Source organism: Podarcis bocagei (assembly GCF_964188305.1).
Source record: "Podarcis bocagei genome assembly, chromosome: 3".
Lineage (NCBI taxonomy): Eukaryota > Metazoa > Chordata > Lepidosauria > Squamata > Lacertidae > Podarcis > Podarcis bocagei.
The window spans coordinates 28,262,488-28,277,350 of NC_138127.1; the positions used below are offsets into that span (position 1 = coordinate 28,262,488).

The 14,863-nt window shown below is 42.8% G+C and overlaps 1 protein-coding gene across 1 annotated transcript; it reads right to left on the reverse strand.

Annotated features, from left to right (window-relative positions):
• Window positions 1–2,302: 2,302 nt before the first annotated feature.
• GJB7 (gap junction protein beta 7) lies at window positions 2,303–10,621 on the reverse strand. Its single transcript, XM_081187516.1, has 2 exons — window positions 10,470–10,621; window positions 2,303–3,882 (listed from the first exon to the last, which is right to left on the reverse strand). The coding sequence occupies exon 2, from the start codon at window positions 3,852–3,854 to the stop codon at window positions 3,060–3,062; it is 795 nt and encodes a 264-aa protein (XP_081043642.1). The 5' UTR covers window positions 3,855–3,882; window positions 10,470–10,621; the 3' UTR covers window positions 2,303–3,059.
• Window positions 10,622–14,863: the final 4,242 nt, after the last annotated feature.

A 14,863-nucleotide genomic window follows, 5' to 3' on the forward strand; every position in this document is an offset into this window, starting at 1 on the left:
CCTCATGCAGTGCTTTCAGATGAGCTTTACCAGAGCCATAGCTTAGTGGTTGAGCATGCAAGAAGGTCACAGGTTTTATCCCCAAAACCTCTTGGATGGAGCTGGGAATGCTCTTTGTCTGAACCCCTGGAGAACTACGGCCAGTCAGGATGGATAATATTGAGCTAGACGAAGCAATGGTCTGGCTAGTTATAAGGCAGCATTCTGTGTTCTTGTGCCCTTGGATAAACTACTTGTAACACCACAAATCACCAATAGCTTATGTGTTCTAAATCTTGATGGATGTTAGATTTAGCTGCCTTATTTTATTCCAGACACATCATTTTGGATTTCAGAGCCAAACATATTGGGAAACTTTAGCATTTGATTCTCCTCAGTGTGTTTATGCTCTTTTTCTGCCCAGAGTGGCTTACAAAAATGAAATCAAAACACAGGCAATTAAAATCCAAGAAAACAAAAATGGCAGCAAAATTAACTTACAAAATTAACGAGAACAAGTTTTCAGATTCTAACGGGTGAAGTGGGAATTGATCACAAAGAGCCCATCAAAGAAAGAAGATCTTTTAAGAGTCAAGATTAATATTGTGGGAGTCAGCATCATAGCTGTCAAATTTTCCCTTTTCTTGCGAGGAATCCTATTTGGAATAAGGGAATTGCCCTTTAAAAAAGGGAAACGTTGACACTATGGTCAGCATTCCTTTAAATGCTTTTGACCCAAATCATTTTGGGTGTTCAATGATAATAAGCAGCACTTAGAAGTGAGCTCAGAAACTAATGAAACCAGTTCAGGTCAGCCAAAATTGGAATTATATCCTGCATTTTAAGGGCTATGCTCCTGCTCACTCCACTAACCAACCCGCTGCCATTCCTCCCACATTAACACAGTAGAGCTCCCCCTTCCCATCCCATGCAACTACCAAGCTTGCTTGTCACATACCCAATCCTATTTCTGAAGCCACTTTGCTCTTCTGTTTTCACCTTCACCTCCATGTCCCTCCACATTTTGTGCAACCTTTCCTTGCACACTAACCACCCCCATGGTTAACTCCTGCATCTTCTTACTCCCAAACATTGCAACTACTAAGCATCCTTTTCACTTTCCACCCAGCTATGAAGCCACCATCTCTTCCTGTTCTTCAGACCTTTTCATGCCCCTGCTTTCATCTTCAACCCTATTCACATGCCTCGTCCTCTTTTTTTTTTCCTGCAACCCCTTTCGTACCCCCGTTACATTCCCCCTTTTCCACCCTCTTTTTTTCAACTCTCCTACACAGATCACTGCTATTTCCCTATCTCCTTTACAGTGGTACCTCAGGTTAAGAACTTAATTCGTTCTGCAGGTCCGTTCTTAACCTGAAACTGTTCTTAACCTGAAGCACCGCTTTAGCTAATGGGGCCTCCTGCTGCCGCAGATGAGGAATAGAAGAGGGAGAAGTTTAAAACAGAAAAAACCGCCCCTTACAGTGTTGCTCCCTTCTTGCTGTACTCAGTGGCAGAAGTTTGAGTAAAGTAGGGTGGAGTTACACTGAGGGGTGTTCTTTTATAAAAAAAACAAACCAGTTTTAACATAGAAAAATGAGCAGGGATGGGTACAACGCAAAAGTTAATGCAAAAAAGTAACACAAAACAGTGTTTTCCAACTTCCTTCTCACTGTACAGTGGTGCCTCGCAAGATGAAATTAATCCGTTCCGCGAGTCTCTTCGTCTTGCGGTTTTTTCATCTTGCGAAGCACGGCTATTAGCGGCTATTAATGGCTTAGCGGCTATTAATGGCTTAGCGGCTTTAAGAAAAAGGAAACAAACTCGCAAGAACTCGCAAGACGTTTCGTCTTTCGAAGCAAGCCCATAGGGAAATTCGTCTTGCGGAACGACTCAAAAAACGGAAAACTCTTTCGTCTTGCGCGTTTTTCGTCTTGCGAGGTACCACTGTACTCTAATATTGTTTCAAACTGCCCTTTAACCCCTGCCTTCTCTACTCAAACCTTTGCCATTGTTTAAAATTGCCACTAAGTTTCTCTCCATCCCTGCTTTATTCAAACCTCTGCTGTTCTTTAAAACTGTTATTTTACTCTGTGCCCTTTAGTGTTTAAAACCACCATTCCCCCCCCCTTTGCGTCCCTCCCTCCTCTCCCCATGTCATAGCTACTGCTGTGGTGCAACAGTTCCTTTTTGCTCCCTTGCTACTCCAACTTGATGCAAATCCAAGACTGTGATGAAACACAACCAATCCTCCAATGGGGGCTGCGTGATGACAATCTTATTTATTTACATTTATTTTTGTAGGAAAATAGAAACCTAGGTATTTAATGTAGTCTTTATTATGTACTGCTTAATAATATTTTTACAAAAATGAAGTGGTTAACACGAGATATAAGTAGAAATAACAAAAACATGTAAAAATATACACAATAGCGTTCATATGAGCAACTAAGTGGAAACAGAATTAAACTGTCTCATAAGTAAAATGGGGCAGTACATGAGGCAAGAAGCTTCAGTTGCAAATGCAGTGTGTCAGTACAGGGATGGATCTAAGAATGGTAACCGGAGTCTCACTTACACAGTTGAGGCTAGTAAGTTACTATAACCAGCCAATGGCAGGGTTGCCTTAATGGGTAAGGTCTTGTCTTTGGGGCTTGAAATAAGAGAGGGGGCTTGAATCTTATGATGTCCATGTATAAGTGGAACAGTCATTATCTCATGACCCCTCCAAAATCTGTTTCAGATAGATGGGAGACCAGAGCAGATCTAGAGGACACCTGGGGGAGAAGGGGAAAGCCGGATACTCTACTTACACAATCTTGGATTTCACCCAATTAAATTGTCTTTTTAAACTGAATTGTTGTGCGAAAACATTCAAAGTGACTATTGAATTTACTGTTCTTTTCAGCATTCTATATCATAAATATCAATATTTATACATCTTGAGGAAATGTCAGGTTTTGCATCTTAAACTTGGTGAACCTAAATAACTCCCAAGTCTGGAAAACACAGCCTGCTGATTAAAATCCCAAGCTGTCCTAAACTCATTAAAATGCATTTTAATTAACATTGTGTGCCTGTTATTCTTGCTGTTGGCTGGTGGGCAAGATTCTGCCATCTCCTTGGATACCGAAGATAGTGACTTCATCATTGCCCTGAAATAAGGTGGTTCCATTGTGATTCACAGAACTCGACTTTTTGTCTTCACGTTTGGATTCTTGAACTCTCTCGATGTAGCCTCTGAAACAACATTTGATGGAGTACTTGAAAACCAAATAGGTGAGTTCGATTACATTTAAGATGATGCACAAGGAGGACGTCACCACCACAATGTACAAGAAGACTCTTTTCTCTGTGGGCTTGGAGATGTAGCAATCGACGGTGTTGGGACATGGACTCATGTCACATTTCACAAGGCGGGGCACGTTGAATCCGCCGTACAGCTTGTAAAACAAAAAGAGGAAGCCGAGTTCAAATCCTGTTTTGGAAAGGAGACTGATGAGATAGGTGCATAGCAACCCTCCATCCATGCTTCCTGGGTCCTTATACAACTTCTTTCTGTGTCTCTTTTCCCTGCTTTCTCGATAGGCGACGTGGAGAACAACAAGAAGGGATGGGGTGGAGACCATGATCAATTGTAAGGCCCAAAGCCTCACCTGGGAAACTGGGAAAAAGTAGTCAAAGCAGACATTTTCACAGCCAGGTTGCCTAATGTTACACTCAAACTCCTTCTGTTCATCCTTCCAGACTTGTTCTGCAGCCACAACGTAGACAAGGAGGCGGAAGATAAACACAATAGCCAACCAGATTCTGCCGATTCCAGTTGAGTATTTGTTCACCCCGCTTAGGACATCACGGAGGAATGACCAGCTCATTGCTTCCACTTCAGAAAGGGGAAAGGAACTGTAACAAAACAAATACACAAAATGAGAATGCCCTCACTTTATTTTTATTTACACAACACACAGGACATCCAAACTGAATTACATTACTCGTTAGATTGTAAAAGTGATGTTCGATCCAATTGTACAATAACTCACGATTATAATTGGTTGTTCAGGGGGACCAAGTGCTGGATTTGAGTTTAAATTCCATCTGTAAACTGGAAATAACAAAACTTTCCTTAACTCCTCTCATTAGCTCCTCCCATTGGAATGTAGATGCCAAGGGTATTCTTAGGTGCTGGGAACAGTTCATTATCACCCCATACATGAATATATATATAACATACATGTAATATATATAACAGGGATGCAGGTGGCACTGTGGGTTAAACCACAGAGGCTAGGACTTGCCGATCAGAAGGTCAGCGGTTTGAATCCCCGTGACGGGGTGACCTCCCATTGCTCAGTCCCTGCTCCTGCCAACCTAGCAGTTCAAAAGCACGTCAAAGTGCAAGTAGATAAATAGGTAGCGCTCTGGCAGGAAGGTAAACGGCGTTTCCGTGCACTGCTCTGGTTCACCAGAAGCGGCTTAGTCTTGCTGGCCACATGACCCGGAAGCTGTACGCTGGCTCACTCGGCCAATAAAGCGAGATGAGCGCTGCAACCCCAGAGTCGGTCACGACTGGACCAACACTCGGGTAACGTATGAGGCAGTTCTTTTTGTCATGCATGATTTTAAAGAATAAAACCAAGTTCAGATTTGGGAGTTGTAGGCAATGCTAGTAGTTCCAATGACTTCAGTATCCACTCCTCCCCAGTGCCACCCCCAAAACTGCTCCATATGGTACCCCAACCCTCAAGAGCTGGCTTTGGAGGGTGCATGGGGTGCTGGAGGAGACAGAAGAGGAATCTGAAACTCTGTGGCATGCATGAAAGCACATGGTGCCATCAGAGCTGTAGCACTGGAGAAAGCCCTCTTATTATTTTCTCATGTCCATGATTTCTTTGGTCATTCTAGATTTGACTAGTATGGTTACCTAGTTTCCAAACCAGTAGTCTTACTAAATTCCCCATCCCCAAGTATTTGCTTAGGCCAAACACACCGTGAAACGGTTGGACTTGTCAAAGGCTTCAGGGGTGTAGAGGGCAGGGCCAGGTCTGAGGGGCCCTACAAGTACTTGCGGGGATAATAATGATAATTATGAAAAGACTGATAGGGATGGTTAAGGTAATAACATATAGTACCCGTAGGCCTCCTTGTACTTCGGTTTACATAATACAGTGGTACCTCGGGTTACATACGCTTCAGGTTATATACGCTTCAGGTTACAGACTCCGCTAACCCAGAAATAGTGCTTCAGGTTAAGTACTTTGCTTCAGGATAAGAACAGAAATTGGGTTGCAGCGGCGCAGTGGCAGCGGGAGACCCCATTAGCTAAAGTGGTGCTTCAGGTTAAGAACAGTTTCAGGTTAAGAACAAACCTCCGGAACGAATTAAGTACTTAACCCGAGGTACCACTGTATTTTATACTATTGTGTTCACGCTTGGAGATATTTTTGATGAAACGGTATATAAATCTGACTAAGTAAATGAAATAGGAATTTGATAGCATCATTAAGTGTCTACAGAATTGCTTGATGATGACCTATTATTTACTATTCATTAATCTACTCCTGCTATCTGCTTTCATGTCATTTTCCACATTTTCTCATAGCAAGAACTCCTTTCCATTATCAGACTTCCCAAAATATGAGCAGGTGAAATGGCTCACAGGTTCTAGCCTACAGCTCCTAGCATTAGCATGAGGGAACACATGATCCTCTGGGTTCCTTCCAACTCTACAATTCTATGATTCTCCCATCAGAGTAGATCAACTTTCAGTTCCACAGTTTTGCTGAGAGGTGGCACTGTTCTCTCACTTTATCATTAGTCTGTGTTACTTTCTCTTGCTGTATCACAATAAAAGGCCCCAGAGCAGCATCTATGCTACTATAACACCTGTCAAGTCATGTACTCTGGAGTCGAGGCCTTGATTTAGAACAGATTGCTGCAAATAATAAGGGGGAAACAGATACAAGGAGAGAGCGCATCATGGCAGGATGCATAAAGCCCATCACACGCGGAGGCCCTTTGCATCAGTGGAGTGGAAACTTTCTAAATCTTATTTATAATCAATTAAACGTAAAGCACAGATGGAGCCTGGATATATAGCCAGCCAGGCAGATCCAAAGAACTTAATTAAGTCAAGGAACCATTTCTCTTCTAGTTACTCCTTAAGTTGAACTTTAATTATCCGTTGTCATGCCTGCCTGGATAGCTCAGTTGGTTAAGAGTGTGGTCTGATAATGCCAAGGTTACAGGCTTGATCCCTGTGTGGGACAGCTGCCTATTCCTGCGTTGCAGGGGGTTGGGACTGGATGACCCTCAGGGTCCCTTCAAATTCTACAATTCTATGATTTTACACACTCTCTAGGCTGTGGATACTTGAAAAAGAAAAAGGCGGTTCTATTAAAGTGATTGGACAAGATTCTAACAATGATTCACAGAACATCACAGGCACTCCGTTGTTTTAACCCTGCCTCCTGACTTCTGCCAACTTTAGCTCCCCAGGCTTGTGAAAGCTACTCATCAGGATTGAGGAAGAACCTTTAGATAAGGATGGAGGAGATACTGATCCCAGTGCACATGCACAGTGAAATTGCTAGGTGTGCCTTCTGCTAAGAGAAATGAGCAAGCTGCTGGTGGAAAGCAATAGGGTAGGAGTGGCTAACCTGTGGTCCTGCAGGTGTTGTTGACCTGCAAGTCCCATCAGACCCAGTCAGCATGGGCAAAGGTCAGGGATGAAGGATGTTCAGCAACATCTGGAGGGCCAAAGATTAGCCTCCCCTATGGAATACATCCATGAATACAGGTCTCTCCCCCCCTTTTTTAAAATAAATCTCATGGTGGGGGGGGAATTCAGTGAAGAAGAGGAGCAGGTCAATGCTGGACCTTATTATTATTATTATTATTATTATTATTATTATTATTATTATTATTATTTCAATCAGCTGCAAGGTTTGCACCTTTTAAATAAACTACCTGCTTGCATCCAAAGTAGCCTGTTCATGGAAGGCAATATAGGCTGTGTACATGTGATATTTGATTCTAGATTCAATAGCAATTGGGTAGTTATTTATTCTACACAGTCCACACACAATCTAGATATATTGCATGTTTTTTTGCTCCTGAAAAGTGGGTTCATAGAATCGTAGAACTGGAAGAGACCATGAAGGTCATCAAGTCCAACCGCCTGCAATGCAGGAATCTTTTGTGCCCAATGTGGAGCTGGAACCCACAAGCCTACGATTAAGAGTTACATGCTCTACCAACTGCGCTATCCTTTCCCCAAAGTTCATTGCAGATTGATTCTGCATTACCCCATAGTGCGCCCATTTGAAAATGGATGCAGGCAGTCCCTGCAATTGGTGTGTATGTGTATCCACACCCGTCCAATGTCGTGGTGGGTATGCTGAGATTACAGTCATCATGTGCCTTCTTTATGCATCTGGGGCATGTGCAGAGTGGAAAAGGCATGGATAACCTAATCAAGGGGAGGGTTTTTTAATCTGTATCAGGTAACCACAACCACACTTGTGGTTCTAGTAGCAGGATCTAGTAGCCTGTAGAGGAGGAGCGTGAGCAATTGCAGATTGAGAAAAAAAACATTTTTAAAATGCTACGCTACAAACAGGTTAGCGTGTGCACAGCTGTAGACTGCATCACTTCCATGCATACATTTCTGTAGAAGATCATTTCTTTATCATTGGTTTATTTATTACATTTTTATTATCATTACCTTCCTCTAGAACACATTGGCTACCCTCACCTGGTTTGGCCAGCTAGTCAAAGCCATTCCCAGGGTGTGACCGCTGTCGCCTGCTGACAGCTTCTAGGAGCCACAGGTGAGAGCCGAGTGCAAAGTGGGGGTCAAAGGTGGACAAACGACCCCAAGAGGAGCATGACATGTCCCCCATCAGAGGTACTACACCTCCCCTAACACCCCATACCCCCTTTGGAAGCATACAGTGGCATGAGAACATTGCCATCTTGGCTAGTAGCCATTGACTCCTTAGACCTATGGAACTGTGAATCAAAAACAGCACTGTCCACCAAAATGGGAGAACACTGACAGGTAACATGGAGTTAAACATGAAATATTCCACAGCAGCTGCCGCTCCCATCATATGAAGAAATGTAAGTAGACATGTCATTTGATGGAGGCTCTGGAGACTGCTTTACTCTTTACGGGTGATCATGTTTGCCACAGGTACTGTTGCAACACAGGGAACACTGGTCACATTCCAGGGGCATGTATCAGACTGGGCACCCAGTGGGTCTTTTCCTTTCTCAGCACAGCAACATTGCAAGCAAGGGAGTGGCTGCTGCATCTGTGCTTGTCTAGCCTGGCGGTGAAAAGGTGAAGCACGTGTGCCACAGGGATATACAATACCCTCATTAGGGTTAAGGACATAACAGACCAATCCTGTGAGTTCTTGTATGAGCAAAGCAGTTTGTAAGATCAGTTGTTATGACAGAATTCTGCAGATTAGCCTTCCCTTTCTCCTAAAAATTTAAAAACTACTGCCATGTAACATGGAGAGAAATCCAGCAAAAATCAACCCTTTTCTGCCTACACCTCTTTGCCCTTTCCCCTCAACGTGTCCCCTCTGTACGTGATGGCTATATACACCCCACACACCTAAAGCACATTGAAAGGGCATAGCTTCCCCCAAAGAATTCTGGGAAATGTAATTTAAGGGTGCTTGGAATTGTAGTTATTTGAGGGGTGAACTACAGTTCTCGGGATTTCTTGGGGGGAATTGATGCACTTTAAATGTATACACGAGAGAGAACTGAAACATTGAACGCTTTCATATACCTTAACATCAATCTTTTCATAATTATCAGTTGTGAAATTCCATCCTGCTAGTACTTAATGCTAATTCTTAGGAGAAGCTACAAGAACCACTTAATAAGCTAGATTCAGTTAGGTAGCCGTGTTGGTCTGACATAGTCAAAAAAAATAATTTTTTTAAAAATAAAAAATTGTCCAGGAGCACCTTATAGTTTGTTCTGAAAGAAGTGTGCATGCACACTAAAGCTTATACCACAACAAACTTAGTTGGTCTATAAGGAAAATTTATTTTATTTTATTTCCACTTAAAAAGCTGTTCAGTGCAATGTCTTGTCAGGAACTAATTGTCTTTATATTTTATAATGGCCTTTAATGATCATGTACATTGTGAAGTCCCGTTTGCTTTAAGGCAGGCATGTCCAAAGTCAATTTCAGGGGCCTAATCCGGTCCACCAGTTGGTTTAATCTGGCCCCTGTGGCAGTTTATCTCCTGGGGTAAAATCCTAAATTTTCCACCTACAGAATCGGCCCTCACGCATGTTTACTTCATCAAATCTGGCCCTTTTCTCTTTGAAAAAAGTTTGGGCACCCCTACTTAAGGAAACTATCCCCTTGGGTAGTTCAGTAGGTTCATCATCAAGAGAACTCCAGCAGATGCAAGTTCTCCTACCACAATGCAGGAACAGCTTATCTTTCTACCATATTCCCTCCTAAATCATTTCCAAAGGCACAAAAGCTCTACCCCACATTGCAAGGGCCTCCATCCTTCCCATACCTTGGGGGAGGGGCATTTCACACCAGCCTTCAACAGGGGATTCACATCAGACTCTTCATCTTAGACATCCTTTTCCAACCAGAGGATTTGGTGCCACAACTTCCAGTGCTGGTCAGACACCAGGTTGGTGAAGGCTAATTCTCACCTATTCCTTCTTAGATCTGCCCTCCTATTGCCTTAGTTTTACGTTTGCCTTATTTCTCTTTCGCTTCCTTCTCATTCTCCTTGTTAAAAAAAGCTGACACGGTGACCTAAGGCAGGGTGTGACCCACCCTAGGTAAGGTTGGTGGTGATGCACTTGTAATTCTAAGTGACATGGCCCCTATTAAATTTGCTTCTACAATACAGGATTAGCCTTTTTAATTCTTACTTTGTCTCTTTATACTTAAAAAAAAAAGTTTTTATTGAAATATTTTCATGGATGACAAAGGTACATATAGCAATGCTGCAAGTAGATTTCCTGCACATTCTTGGCTACAAGTACTAATTCTCATCATATTTTCTGGTTAGTTGAATTGGAAATATTTTTTTCTTTTGGTGAGAGTTAATAGAGTGTAAAGAGAGTCCCCAGAGTAATCGATAAGCAAGTGGTCGTGTTTACAAACGCTAACACTTTTTAACAACCAGCACAGTAAAAAATGGAGAAGGACCGGGATCCAAGCTTTAAGTCCCTCGCAACTGACCATTACAGAACGACAGGTCTTCTTGCTACTTATGATAGCAAAACATCCACCCACCCACTTCCACAACAGCTCCCCCCCCGACTCCTATTCCATGAGCATTTGTACATTTCTGAGCAAAACACTTTTGCTTGGCTGTATTCTGTTGCTGCTGATGCTGCACTTAAGATTTTAAAAAGCTGTTATACTTCCATCCTGTTTAAAAAGAACACACATATACGCACACTTTATCATAAGTGGAAAACAGACTTACCTTGCAGAGCAGCAGATGGCTGTCAAAAAAAAGCACGCAGCAGGTTTCTGGTACCATTAAAAATTAATCATTTGCTTTCCCAGAAACGGAGTTTTACAGCGTCAAGCGTTGAAAATGGAGTATGATGGTTTCCTAGGCAGTGTAACCTAAACAGGTGTAACCTGATCATTTGTTCAGGCATACTATTCAAATGAGGGTGTCTAGAGGAGTATCAGGGTAAATAGAAACTAAGAACAAATGCTTTAAGCCATATATTGCTGCTGTGCTGTATGTATGGACACACACACATATATACACAGTACATTCAGATTCCCAAGACTGATGTATAATTTGAAAATTCTCATCAGACAGCATGGTATAGTGGATTGTGTATTAGACCTGGGGCAGGGCAATAGCTCAGGGGTAGAGCATCTCTTTGCATGCACAAGGTACAAGGTTCAACCCTGGCATCTTTAGGTAGGGCTTGGAATGTATGCTGCCTGAAATCCTGGAGAACCATGGCGAGTCAGCATGGCCAGTTCTGAGCTAGTGGCCTGACTTGGTGGAAGGGCAGTCTCCAACGTCCTTGTGTCAGCAACAAAGCTCACTTGGTGACTTTGGGCTAGGCACACATTCCTAGCCATTAAGACACTGTGACACAGGAGAAAACTGCTCTGAGTCCATTGGAGGAATGGTGGGATCCCAATACTACTAAGATATACCCCAACCTCTGTTGTTGCTGCCATTCATGTGTCTTGAGAGATAGAATGGAGTGTGCCTCCAAAGTCAAGCCGTTAGCAACACCAAAGTGACCTGTCTGGGGCGCAAGCCTGGGCAGTGTGTGTGGAGGTCCTGGGATGCCAGACAACAATGTGGTCCAAAGGGAAGCAGAGCAAATGTTTGGCACCAGCTTGGCTGCAGGAGTTGCCAGAAGGAGGCACACAGGGCGCCATCCAATTGTCTTAGGGACTGCACTCTGGTTCTGTGTAGGTTTTACTCCTTAGCTTTATCTTCTCCTGAAGATTCCTCACAAGGCAGCAGAGGTTTGGGTTCTGAGTTTTTCTTCTCTATGCTTAAGTTATTGTCATGCCGATCACTGTGGGCTTCCCACCCAACCACCCATCATTCTGTTTGAAAATAAATGTTTGGAAAGTTTGCTTAATCCCCCTCTCTTTCTAAACCCAAAGCTATCTGGTGATTGTGATTCACTACCCTAAAACTACAATAATCACCTTGCTTCAATTTTGTTTCCTGAAATTTGCATCTATGGAAAGCGATTTATAAATGGCAGCAACGCAGCCGGCTTCAACTGAAGCTTTCTTTTAATGGGAACTTATTTTCTTCTGAATTTGACATGTGCTTCCAACGATCCCAACGCAGACACCCTCTAGTTCTAATACAATACCTTTCAAAATTGGTGGACCTTGCTTGTGGGAGGGAATCCCACAGATTATGTGCTGTATGCAGGACCGTAGCTAGAGGGTGGTGAGGTGAGCCCCTGCCAGGGGCACAGGAAAGGGAACGCACAAAATTGGCTAAAAATATGTCCATAAATACGTCTATAAATAAAAATATTGATTATTGCATCATAAGAAAAGGTTTTAACTAGAGGGTGAATTGAATTGAATTGAATGGGGGTGGTGCTGGAGGAGAGGTGGAAAGAAGAGTTGATTTGTCCGTAGCTAGGGGGCAAGATCACCTAGCTAAGGCTCTGGCTGTATGAAGAAGTGTTTTATCTGTCAGCCCTGAATCTTCCAATATCTGGTTTAACTGGATGTTCCCAACTTCTAATATATTGAGCTCTATCCAGTTTCTCTGCACTCAGTGAGATCTGACTCTGTCTACACATTACTACTTACAGCACAGTTAGGAGGTTTATTTTCACAAATCAGATCAAAACTGGTTTTGGGGAAATTGCACCAAAAAGCAGTATTTCATCAGAAACGGCCAGATAGATACAGAATGCTGATTGTGGCTAATGTCATTCCAAACCAGCAGTGGAAGTGCACTGGGTGCAGAATAAACAAGAATGTGTATACAACCCAATGGAGTTTCTGATGTCTCAAAGCATCACAAGCGCATCATCTACCAAGGGACAAATTCTGTTATGTAGGAGAGGCTGCCTGGATTCTTGCTTCAATTTTTAAAACCTCTCTAATTTAATTTCCTATGTTTGGTAGAAATCAGACTCTGCTCTAGGAAAGGTTTTTGGCTGTGGGATGCAGCCATTACTTTACAGCATTGTTGAGTATGACTAGACCATATTACAATGAAGGGAACAAAACACTATTTGCCTACCGTGTTCTCTTCCTCTGAGATGATTCATTCTGTATTTTAAGGTGAACAATTGCTTTAATCTTTGCTGACAAAGGGCAAGGTCAAGCAATCTAATCCACCTGCTTCTTACAACAGATGATAAGATGGAAACAGCAGGGCTTTACTTCTGATATGATCTTTCATTTTAAAAATGTAAGTATTCACTACAATTGCTTTTTAACATTACCTCTTTGAACCCTCACACATATGCAAAGCTTAGTTCTTTTATATATCAAAATTTTTGTTAATGGAAAGATACAATAGGATAGTAGCCAGTCAGCGGCGTAGCGTGGGTTGTCAGCACCCAGGGCAAGGCAAGTAATTTGCGCCCCCTAACCCCTAACCTGCCGCCGCTGCCAGCTTCTTCTTGCTGCTGCCTGGTCTGGTGTGGTTCTCTCCCGCACTCAGCGCTGCGCTGGGCGGCCGCTGCACTGTCCCTCCCCCAGATAGTCCCTCGCTCTCTCTCCGCACCGCACACCTGGCACCCACCCCCTCCACAGTGGGCAGCGACCCAGCGGCTCGGATCGGATTCGCACAGCCAGCACTGCAGTGAGAGAGAGTGAGTGAGCCAGGTAGGGGCAGAGAGCTGCGAGTGCGAACGCCCCCCCCAGATGTTGCACCCGGTGCGTCCAGCCCCCCCTGCACCCCCCACGCTACGCCACTGTAGCCAGTCTTTTGATAAAGACTAGATACAATGGTTTTTTAATTGTGCTAGCTCTGTTAGGAATAAACTACAGTTCTCAGGATTCTTTGGGGTAAGCAATGTGCTTTGAATGAGTGGAGGCATATTTGCATCTAGCAAAAGGCTCTTGGTTGTTTTTTACATTTATACTTATTTTTAAGTTAAGAGGGGAAATGGTCATTTGCTGGTGTGGTTTGAATCCAAGCCACATCTGCAAATGGACTTCAAAGGGGTCTGCCAATCAGCTGATTGACTGTTACTGTGAGCCCCTGCCCACCTTTAAAAGTTCACCTATGGGAAGGGGAAGGGATTAAGGATCATGTCTCTCGGATGGATCCAGTTAGCCACACCAGAGATAGACAATACTGAGCTAGATAGATCACTGGTCTGCCCTGAAATAAGGCAGCTTCCTACATTCCTTTGTTTTAAATAAAAAGTATCTACAATAACAGAAAGAGTGGGAGGGGAAGCAGATGTTAAATATGCCTGTTTTATAACACTGTGAATATGAATATAAACCTCAAATTATAACGCAAAGTGATCTTTTTAATAAAACTGGGTATGCCCCAGTTTAAAACTGAACATTTCTAAGCCCCGCTGATTTCAACATAAAAGAGAAAATCAAATGCCTAACTCTTTCATTTAAATCCATCAGCCGCAAATGTCCTTAATTTTTATTGTCTGTAATTGGAGTGAGGAAAGTTTTGAACCATGTTTTGATTTGACTTCAGATAATCACAACGGCAACACACACAAGGGTCTTGTGAAAGCAAGCTTCTAATCTCAATTGCACACTATATGATGCAACACAGCCGAATACGATCTTGTCTGTTGACTTTTCAGTTTAACTACCATTAGCTCAATATCTGTGCTCATCATTGTGAATATGAGAGGGACAACCTGTATACTCCTCCTGATATTGCTGGAGTACAAATTTCCTAATCCCTGACCACTGGCCATGGTTGTAGTCCAACAATACCTGGAGGGACACACAAGTTCTCTATGGCTGCTATAGGAGGTCTTCAGCATCTCTGCATATGCACACTGGGCACCACATAAAAAGCTTCTCTTCCCAGTTTCATCTCTATGGGGATATAGTCCCCCTGCTGCATTAGTAGGCAACATTTTTAACAGGAGCTTTCCTAGTTATATGGAAAATAATGGAATCCAGCTAATATTATTTCTTTGTTTACTTCTCTGCAGATTCATCATAAAAGCTGTTGCCACAATAGCTACCAGTACAGCAGTTGAAGTGCAAGTTAAATATTGACAGAAAACACAGATGGCCCATTCAGTTCTCTAGTACCAAAGTAGAATCTCCGAATTTCCTACTTTCTAATATTTGCAAACTAGTGGTGCACGTGAATTGCATTCATAGTGGCTGGCGAATTCTCTTCCTTTAAAGTTCTTTTTCTTT